At 53.4% G+C, this 10777-nt stretch overlaps 1 protein-coding gene across 1 annotated transcript; it reads left to right on the top strand.

Moving 5' to 3' along the window:
- The first annotated feature begins 1706 nt into the window (after positions 1-1706).
- On the top strand, positions 1707-6717 carry LOC123654794. The gene is made up of 2 exons (XM_045590682.1): positions 1707-3028; positions 3111-6717. The coding sequence occupies exons 1-2, from the start codon at positions 1707-1709 to the stop codon at positions 6715-6717; spliced, it is 4929 nt and encodes a 1642-aa protein (XP_045446638.1).
- The last annotated feature ends 4060 nt before the right edge of the window (positions 6718-10777 follow it).

The following is a 10777-nucleotide window of genomic DNA, read 5'->3' as shown; positions in this document are numbered from 1 at the left end:
AGTGCATTGTTTAAGTTCTCCCCTTCAAAACAATATATAACACTATATAATAACTGTTCAAATTATATATTTTAAATTCTGTACAAACTTAAGTGCGCGCTAAAACGCCCTTTTCGCAACACTCTAGGGCAAACGCTGCGAAAACAAGATCGACAACCCACTAACTTTTTAGTGTCATAAGGTGCGTCTAAGTGCTCTCTAACTGCCTACAAACTTTTAAAATTTTCCCTCTACGTTTTCTATTTTTCTTGGACTATTTTCCTTAAGTTGGTAGAAGTAGCCGTTGGTGCTAACTCCGGAAGTACATGTGCCACGGTGACATACTACCACTCAAAACACTCCTTGAGACCCTTACTACCCCAATTCAATCAGAAACCAGACTTTCCTTAATCAGTTTTAAAGATATAGTGAATACCAACATAAGTGTGAGTTTTAAAATTCGAATATCAACTTTTAAAGACTAATTACAAAAAATTATCAGCGAAGACAGTGTGTTTTTTTTTACTTTTAGTACTTTTATGTGTCACGATAAACAGTGAAATTCAAAAATCAGAATTTTCGGACTTGTCATTCTTCAGATATATACTTCCATTAAGACCATTTGACTGCACCAATAAGTCTGTTACTGTTTTCTTAAAAGATCTATTTATAGAACTGCTTATAACTCCTTTATTCCTCGTCCAATCTCAATTTCCTTTTATATCCATCCCTTTTTTACGTCCCTTATTACTTTTCTACACTTTTTATCCCGAATTTCCCAAAGGAAAAAAAGTCGATTTTCAAATTACGTAATAATTTAAGTATATTAAACTAAATCTCAAAAAAACATTTTAATTCTATAACTCCGGATCTACTCAACCGATTTTCAAGCGGTTTTCGCTTAAGTCCCTTATTTTCTTTCTTCTACCCGACCCCACCCAGAACCCACCCCTTTTCCACCCCTAACGACTTTTCACCCCCCACCCCCAAAATTTTTCCTTCTAAAATTCTGAAATAATTACTCCTGTACCGCCTCGTTTTACCCTTTAAAACGAGGTACCCCCCCCCCCCCCTCACTTTTTTAGTTTTCAATTAAAAGTCTATTTGCAGAAATTGGCTTTTTTTCCGCCACTTCCGCTCTTTATTCCTCCTAATCTTGCCCCCACACCCCCTCTTTTTTATAACCTCAATAGGTGCTCTACCTAATAGAGCACATACTCCCAAAAGCTCCATCCTATTCCGTCCATAAACCTTTCCGTTATCTTACTTCTCGTCTCATAAGGGTCTTCGACGCCATTACCGATTAAGTTGGTAGGCCACGTGGCGCCGAAACGGTGCGTCGGAGACCATTTTTGAGCGAATTTTCACTCAGTGGGTCTGAAACGATCTTTTGGGCAACCCACCCATAGCCCCCACCAGAGTCTCCAAATTCCAGAATTTTCGCACTTCGAGGGGAATAACTTTTTCCCTCGAAGTGCTGTCCTAAAATACATCGGGCATATCCATAATAGAGTAGGAGGGGCTTCTCCCCCCCTACCACTCCCCCCCCTCCCCTGCGCCGTTTCGCTGAAAACGGCATCCTAACACCCCAAATTCCGCCACATCACCCCCCCCATTCTTGATTCACAACACCAACCCCCAACCCCCCCCGACCCCCCCCATTGTAACCCCCCCTCCCCTTACTGTTCCGCTCAAATTCACAAACTAACTCATAGTACTCTCCAAACATGCCACCACCATCGCCCCCCTGTCCTTCTGACAGGGCCGCCGCTACCACCAAACCCAAGCCGAAAACAACTAAACCCCCATCCGAACCCCTAACACTACCCGTGCGAGCAGCTGAGATCTCTGACACCCCCTCTTTTGAGAAAACGGTGCTCACCCTCGCCGACGTGATTAAAAAGTGCCTCACTCCTACCGAAAAACAGAAAAGTGTCTCGGCACTCAACAGGGACTTTGCCATTAAAGCAGCCGATGAAATCTGTGACGCCCTGAAGATCCACGGCAGAATTAACGAATGCGCCCTCCCCACCCCCGCTCCCTCTACACTTCCCACAGATCCTACCAGCCAATCCGTCCTCCTGGCGCTTAGCCGTATCGAGGGCAAAATTGACTCCCTCGACACCAATCTTAAAACTAATACCGAGCAGACAACTAAGAAAATCACGGACTCTTATGCGTCCATAACAAAGAAGCTCGTCTCGAAGACCACGCCCAGCTCCGCCACCAAGCCTACTACGGCTACCAAAGTCGTGGTAGCCACACCCCCCACCACCAGGCCAGCCCTGGTGATCACCACAAAAAATAAGAACGCCAACCCGCAAGAGACAATCACTGCCTTCAAGGAGACTGTCCCCTTCAGGGAATTGGGGTACAATCCGGCAAGGGTAGTCCCACTCAAAGGAGCCATCAGGGTCGAGTTCGACTCCGAAAGGGAGCGTGACGACACCCTTAACCGCACGAAGACTGCTCCCAACTCCAAGGTCTCCGCGGAGATCGCTCACCGACTTAGACCTATGGTCATCATCAAGGGCATCTCCAAGGAGGTACCCAGCGAAGAGCTCATTGATGTCATCTTGGCTCAAAACCCCGAACTCGGTGAGTTTAAAAATACTGACACCAACCAACACCTCACACTGAAATTCAAGCGCAACAACCGCAATGAGTCACTATACAACGCAATTCTCATCACCTCTCCCGGTGCCTTCCGTGCCCTCATCGCAATGGGCAGAGTGCGAATCGATATTTACAGAGTACATGTCGAGGAGCACTCTCCCTTTTTACAGTGCCGTAAGTGTCTGCAGTTCGGACACACTGCTAAAAACTGCAAAAACCCCTCCGACCGCTGCGCACACTGCGCCGAGGAGGGGCACCTCTCTCAAAATTGCCCAGCCAAGGACAGAACACCCAAATGTTTTAACTGCACCAGACACAAAGCCCGATTCCCAAATAGCAAGCACGAAACTACACATTCATCCACCTCTCACACGTGTCCTATCGTAAGGGCGATGCGAACCAAGACAGAGAACAATATTGAATATGGATCTGCGCAATAAATTAAGCATCACCCAAATCAATCTCAACAGATCTTACCAATCGCTTCACGAATTTTTAAATTATTTTATCCACAGCCCACACTCCATCGCCCTTGTGTCCGAGCCGTACCTGGGTTCCAGGAAGGAAGTCAAGCTTCCCTACGGATATCCCCTCTATATTTTTCAATTCCCCACTAATTCTTCTTCTGTCAGAGCCTGCATCATTTCCAAACCACACGTCCAACTCTTCGGCATCACCGAATTTTCTTCCTCGGACCTATGTGTGGTTCGGACGCAGATAGGACACTCACAGCTACACATCGCCTCCATCTACATACCACCTCGACACGACCACTCAGATACACTTACACTCATCGAACACTTTTTACAACACAACACGCACACGCAATGCATTCTGGGGGGCGATCTCAACGGATGGAACCCTCTATGGGGTAGCGACCGTCGCAACGCCCGCGGAGTTAGGGTAGAGGAGCTGGCCGACGCATACGGCCTCTACGTGTGCAACACCGGCTCTACTCCCACCTTCGAGGCCTTTACCAACGGACGTACTCGCTCCTCTATTATAGACATCACACTCGCCACATATCCCATACACAATTACATCACTGACTGGAAGGTGAACATGGAAGCTTGCCCGTCATCTCAACACAACGCAATAGACTATACACTCAACTACAACCCCTCTCACTCATACAACACCACTAGACAACACACTAACTCATCCACCTTCCTCTACAAAAGTCACAAGGCTAACTGGTCTAAGTTCAAGAGCTCGCTCTCTACACTTATGACCAACACAGATATCCTCGACACCCAAGTCGGAACGCTCGACCGCGAAGACTTGGAACTCCTCATCACACACATCACCGAAATTATACACACCGCCTGCAAGGAGTCAATGCCCATCCGGGCCTCTGACTCCAAGGCCAGGCCCCCTTGGTGGTCCGAGTCCCTGGAATCCCGGAAGCGGGAAGTCATAGGTCTCCATCGGGCGCTACACGCGGCCAAAAGAGACGGGCAGCCTACCGACTCTCTTGCCAGCCAGCTCCACGATCTTAAGAACATCTACGCCAGCGAGCTTAGGAGCGAATCCACGACTAAATTTAGGGAATTCTGCGAACTCCAGACAAAGGAGAACGTATGGTCCCTCACGAATAGGCTCCTAAAGGAATCGGGCCCACGACGCCCCCCCACTTCTCTAAAAATCGACAATCGATTCACCACCGACGAGAAAGATACAGCACAAGCTCTACTGGACAATTTTTACCCGAACGACACATCCGACTCTCACCCCAGACACCACGCACTAAGAGCTGCCTCCCATACGTTCCCCGACACCGAACCCGACCTCCCATTCACCTCCCAAGAGATCCACGAGATACTGGACAACATGAGCCCCAAAAAGGCTCCCGGACTAGACCATCTCACTTCCGACATATGTAGACAGTTTACTCTCCACTATCCCGACCTAGTTACTGACATTATGAACCGCTGCCTGACTTTACAGTACTTCCCCAAACAGTGGAAGGAAGCCTTCGTTAAGATCATACCTAAACCCTCCAAAACTGACTACACTGACTTGAACTCTTACAGACCGATCGGACTCTTGCCTGTTTTCGGAAAAGTCCTCGAGAAGCTCTTTGTCCAGCGGATCACCTTCGCCGCCATGACAACGGACAAATTGAGCGAGAGGCAGTACGGATTCAGGCCACTGACTAGTACTACGGCCGCCCTCAAAGCGGCCATCGACTACATTACCAAGACCAAATCTGACGGACTGCTCACCCTCGCCATCTCCCTGGACATCAAGGCCGCGTTCGACAACGCCTGGTGGCCATCCCTCCTCAACCGACTTCGACTCATAGGCTGTCCTTCCAACATTTACGGACTGGTACTGGACTACACGACCGACCGTACAGTCACCCTCGATTACGCTGGTGCCCGCGTGTCTAAACCCATGACCAAGGGCTGCATCCAGGGCTCGACTTGCGGCCCCATTCTGTGGAACGTCATCTTGGACGAACTCCTGGAACTCGAATTACCCTCCGGGTGTCGAATACAGGCCTTCGCGGACGACGTTCTACTCATTGTGGCCGCCAAGGATCCACTTAGCCTGCAGGACACTACTAACCAGGCACTACACGCTATCGTGAGCTGGGGACGGGGGGTCAAGCTCACGTTTAGCCCACAGAAGACACAGGCCATCGCCTTCAGCGATAAGGCCAAAAATACAGACATACGCATGAACTCTCATTCACTACACTTCCAGGACGACATCAAGCTCCTTGGTGTCATCCTGGATAACAAATTACGCTTCAACAAACACGTCACCCACGTCATCAACAAAGCCACTGCACTCTTCCACAAACTCACACTATACTGTAAACCCACTTGGGGAGCCCATCCCGAGAACATCCGCACAATTTACCTCCAGGTCATCCAACCAATAGTCACTTACGCCGCCGGCATCTGGGGCCATGTCGTCGGGAGAAAGTACATATCCAGACTGCTCCTGAGCATGCAGCGGCGCTTCGCCCTCAGAGCCATTAAAGGCTTCAGAACGGTGTCGACCAATGCTGCACTCGCTCTGGCGCAATTCACCCCGATCGATATTAAGATCCTCGAGGTAAATCAAATCGAACTCGCTCGACTCACGGGGAATTGCGATTTCCTTCCCGACGACATCACCCTAGAAAAGCACATACCCCCCCATCACCTCCTTCATCCCGCCCGAAGAATAACATTCAACCCTCACTACTTCCACTCTGAGGCTGAACTGTCCTCTCACCTCTCTTCCCTCCCCAATCCCATCCCAACCATCTTCACAGACGGCAGCAAACTCGATGACGGCTCGGTCGGTGCCGCCTTCGTATGTTACAACGGAGCGGGTCCGCCGGCCGTCAAGAAGTTCATACTTCATCGAAGTTGTTCAGTCTTTCAGGCTGAACTCTTCGCTATCCTCCAGGCCTCTCGATGGGCCTCCAAGCACAGACACACACACACACTCATCTTGTCGGACTCCAGAGCGGCCATCCAAGCCTCCCAGAATCGTAGCAATACACACCCCTTGGTTGCACACCTTCACGCCACACTACACGATCACTCACCCACCGGCTGTATCGACTTTGCTTGGGTCAAAGCCCATGCAGGTATAACCGGGAACGAACGTGCAGACACCGAAGCAAAACTCGCCGCTACCATGCACAGAGCCTTCGACTACGATCTCTTCCCCATAAGCTTTGTTAAGCTTATGGCCAGAGAGCGTAGTCTCACCGAATGGCGCGAGAGGTACGAGAAGGCACAACAGGGCCAACACACCCGCGACCTCCTCCCTACAATAGACCACATACACACACTACTCAAATCCACACACATCACATTCACACTCACTCAGACACTCACCGGACACGCCTTCAATAAATCATATTTACACAAATTTAAACTCGCCGAGGACGAGGTCTGTCCCTGCGACGGAGCCACTCCTCAGAACCTGGACCATCTCCTGAGGAGCTGCCCTGAGTTTTCGGCCTTCAGGCATAAACATGAAGAAACCTGCGGATACCTTGGAGTGGACCCCTACAACTTAGTAGGGCTTCTACCCCACAGAGCCGGTATCCGCTCCTACTTTCGCTTGTCGGACTCGATCCTGAGGGTGCTCAAGGAGTATAACGCTAGTTCATAAGTCTCTAATTACTACTGTTAAATTTTATCTATGTTATTGTCACTTTTTTTACTTCTTATTTTACCATGTACCCTAGGATAAGTATAAAAAAAAAAAAAAAAAAAAAAAAAAAAAAAAAAAAAAAAAAAAAATCAATCATTATCATATATATATTAAGAAAACATTACATTTTACTATATTATATTTATACAAAAAAAAAAAAAAAAAAAAAAAAAAAAAAACATAAAAATACCAATGTACGATACTACTGTTAATACTATTTTAAGTCTTACAATTATATTCCTTTTACTTACAAAATTTTATATGTACTAGTTTAAGATATCATTTCACCCCCATCAAATCGGCGAGAAGGGTGGCTGCTGGGACGATGTCATAACCAGCCCCTCCCTTATCTTAGCTCTTCACCCCCATTATCCATCAACATCATTTCATCTTTCATTTTGGTTGGCTGTTCTGAATGGGTGGGACCAACTGTATCAAATCGCAGGCCACCCCACCCACCAGAAAGTCACCGATTCATAAAAAGACTCCAGCCGGGACTACCCTAACTTTTTATTGTATATACTTTTACTCTCAATGTCTCAAAAATATTTAACCCTTAAATTTCTTCTTTACGTTTGCCGGAGCGTACCCAAACACTTCTCATTTTATCTTGTAATACTCATCAAACCATCTTTTCTCTACAATTAAACTCTCATAGCGTCTCAACTTATTTTAATAAAAAAAAAAAAAACCTAACCTAACCTAACCTAACCTAACCTTTTTTTTTTTTTTTTTACGTGTGGAAAATCCTTCATGGACACCCTCCGGTTGGGGGGGCTCGGAGGGGAGTCAGACTCTTACTGAACAAAAACCACACGTGTGTTCCGCCTATGCGCTTGTGGCGAGATCGCGAGGACACAAAGCTCTTTCGCGATCCCGCCGGCGCCTGCCCAGACTAGGGCCCGTCGTCGTCGCCGCAAAAGCGACAGCGACCCGAGAGAGGATCCCTTGAACACATAAGAGATCGCCTCTCTCCGTCCTCCTCGGGATCGTGCGATGCGGTCGATAGATCCCCCGACCTATCGCCCGCTGATCCAAACTACGGGGGCGGCGGCTGCAGGTTGGCCAGGTAGGCCCTGCGCCGCCGACCGCGTCTACCGCGACGAGACGGAAGCGAGTTCGGATCCCGTTCCCGCTCCCGCTCCGCCGCCTCCTTCCGCAGCATCACGGCGCTGCAGAAGGAGGAGACGGCGCTCCAGTTCTCCTCGCTGCCGACCATGGCCGAAACCACGGCCGGCAGCGAGAGATCCGCTCCGATGGCCGCCGACAGGGCGGCGCGCTCCTCGCACCACGCCGGGCAGACCGCGCGCGTGTGCTCCGCCGTGTCCTCGGCGCCGGCGTCGCAATGGTGACATTCCGACGTCGGCTCCCGCCCCAACGCTCGGCACAGATAGCGACCGAAGCAGCCGTGCCCGGTCAGCATCTGCGCCAAGTGGAACGACATCGCACCGTGTCGCCTATCGACCCAGCCGCGCAGAACGGGCCGAATCGCCGCCACCAGCCCCCGACTCGTAATTACGTTCGGGTCCTCGAGATTCTCCGACCACTTCCGGAAGAGGCCGTCGCGAGCTTCTCTCCTCCATCGCACGACCTCTTGCGGACGAGGCGGTTCCTCCCTCAGGCGCGCTTCCGTCACGCGCCAGAAGACCGACGCGAGAGCTTCGGCCTCCAGTTCCCACGGGGGGCTGCCGGCGAGGAGACACGATGCGGTGTAGGACACCGTGCGGTACGCCCTCGCAGCCCGCAGCGCGATAGCGCGGTGCGGCCTGCGAATCAGCGACACGTTCCGCGCGCAGAGAGCGCCCGCCCAAATCGGAGCGCCATACAACGCCATCGAACGCACGACGCCCACGAAGAGGCGTCTGCATTTGTCGGCGGGCCCTTCTAGGTTGGGCAGTAGACTCCCGAGCGCTCCGGCGGCGGCCAGAAGCTTCGGGGTCAGCCGCCGGAAGTGTTCGTCGAACTTCCAGCGACCGTCGAGAACGATGCCCAGGTACTTCATCGTCGACCCGACGGCGATCGAAGTACCCCCGACGACTATTGACGTCCCGGGCGGAGGAGCGGCCCTCGGCCCGTGAAAGGCCAGGACCTCCGTCTTCTGCAAGGCGACCTCCAGCCCGAGAGCCCGAATTCTGGCCACCACTTGCGCGACGCCGGCCGTGGCGAGGCGGCCCGCCTCGCGGTGCCCGCCGGCGCGAACGGTGACGAGAGTGTCGTCTGCGTAGCAGATGACCGACACTCCCGGCAACGTGGCACCGCGGAGCACCCAGTCGTAGCCGATGTTCCACAGGAGCGGTCCGAGGACCGAACCCTGCGGAACACCGCCGCCGCCTATCGGGAACTCTACTGCCCTTCCCGCAAAGTAAGCTCCGATGAGCCTACGCAAGTAGCGCGGGATACCGTGGTATCCCAGCGCCACCCTCACCGTCTCCCAGGGCAGAGAGTTAAACGCGTTGGTCACGTCCAGCGAGACCGCCCACAACACTCCACCCCGGGAGACCGCCGACTCGGCGAGGTCCCTGAGGTGGGCGATGGCCGCGACGGTCGACCGCCCCCGACGAAATCCATACTGTGCCTCGTGCAATCCCGGGTTCATCGACTCGAGAATTCGAGTCGCCAGGACGCGCTCGAACACCTTACTGATCTCGTCGAGGAGCACGATCGGTCGATAGGCCGAAGGCTGTTCGGCCGACCGTCCGTCCTTCTTCAGCAGGACGAGCCTGCCCGTCTTCCACACCTGGGGAAACCGGCCCTGCTCCAGGCACCTGTCGAACAGGGCCCGAATTCTGCCGCCCATGCTACCCGTCGCGAGGCTCAGCACCTTTCCCGGGACGCCGTCCGGGCCCGGGGCGGTGCGCTTCGATTTGAGCCTCGCGACGGCCGCACCGAGCTCCGCCTCGGTCACAGGGGGGATCCCGCTCTCCGCGAGACGCGGCTCCGCGACACCCATAGCCGGTGGGCTCCACTCGTTCCTATGAGGGAAGAGGGACTCGACTACGCGCTGCAAGATTTGCGGCTGCAAGCTCGTGGTCAGAGGGGGTGCCCACGGACGGAGCTTCTTCCGCACCGCCCGGTACGGCCTGCCCCACGGGTCTCTGTCCAGAGTTTGCAGCCACTCGTCCCAGCACGATTCCTTAGCGCGTGCAATGCCCGCCTGCAGCGCTTTGCAGGCGGACCGGTAGGAGTCGTACAGGCCGTCCTCTGCGGCCTGGTCCCTTCTTCGCCTCCGCCTGTAGTTGGTGAATCGGCGGCGCGATCTCACGCAGGCTTCGCGCAAGTCGCGGAGCTCCGGACGCCACCAGTACAAGTGCCGCCTCGGCGGGAACGGCTTCGCCCTCGGCATCGCCGCGTCGCAGATCCGCGCCAGCGATTCGCGGATGCCCTCTGCTTCCTCGTCGACGGAAAGGGCCGGTTCCGAAGGTCGGCGGATCCATTCCTCCACTATCGCAGCCTCCACGGCGATCTCCGCATCCATCCGACTCAGCACCCAGCGCGGGCCGGTGCCGATCGGAACGCTCGAGTCGGACGCGTTCGAACGCGACGAGGAGACGTCGAACCGAATGTACCGGTGGTCGGAGAGGGTCTCGACGTCGGTCAAGACTCTCCAACCCCGGACGCGGTTGTGGAGGTTTCGGGACGCGAAAGTCACGTCCACAATGGACCCACCGCTCCTTCGCACGCAGGTGTTCCTCGTGCCCCGATTCAGCAACGTGAGGCCCGTTGCCACCGCCCATTCCTCCATGATCGCGCCCCTCGCGTCAGTCGCCGGAGCCCCCCAGGTCACCGACTTGGCGTTGAAGTCGCCGGCGACCAGAACGGCACGGTGCGGCCGCCGAGCGATCGACGCCCCGATCTCCGCGAGCATTGCCTCGAAGTCGGCGAGACTCCGGCTCGGGGGAGCGTACACGCCGATGACGGCCACTCCGTCCATCGTACCGAGTGCGTATCCGCTCCCCCTCCGGACGTCCACGAAACCCGCAGAGGCCGGAGCGATCACCGCGACCGACCCGTCCAGGTC

Source organism: Melitaea cinxia, chromosome 1 (assembly GCF_905220565.1).
Source record: "Melitaea cinxia chromosome 1, ilMelCinx1.1, whole genome shotgun sequence".
In the NCBI taxonomy this organism is placed as follows: Eukaryota; Metazoa; Arthropoda; class Insecta; order Lepidoptera; family Nymphalidae; genus Melitaea; species Melitaea cinxia.
The sequence above is the reverse complement of the archived record's forward strand: the minus strand, read 5'-3'. Positions and strand labels throughout refer to the sequence as shown.

Bases quoted from the DNA above. Each gene is read 5' to 3' on its own strand.
- LOC123654794 (XM_045590682.1), top strand. From the start codon at position 1,707: ATGCCACCACCATCGCCCCCCTGTCCTTCTGACAGGGCCGCCGCTACC. The intron at 3,029-3,110 runs GCAATAAATTAA...TTTTATCCACAG, and splicing joins AATATTGAATATGGATCTGC to CCCACACTCCATCGCCCTTG.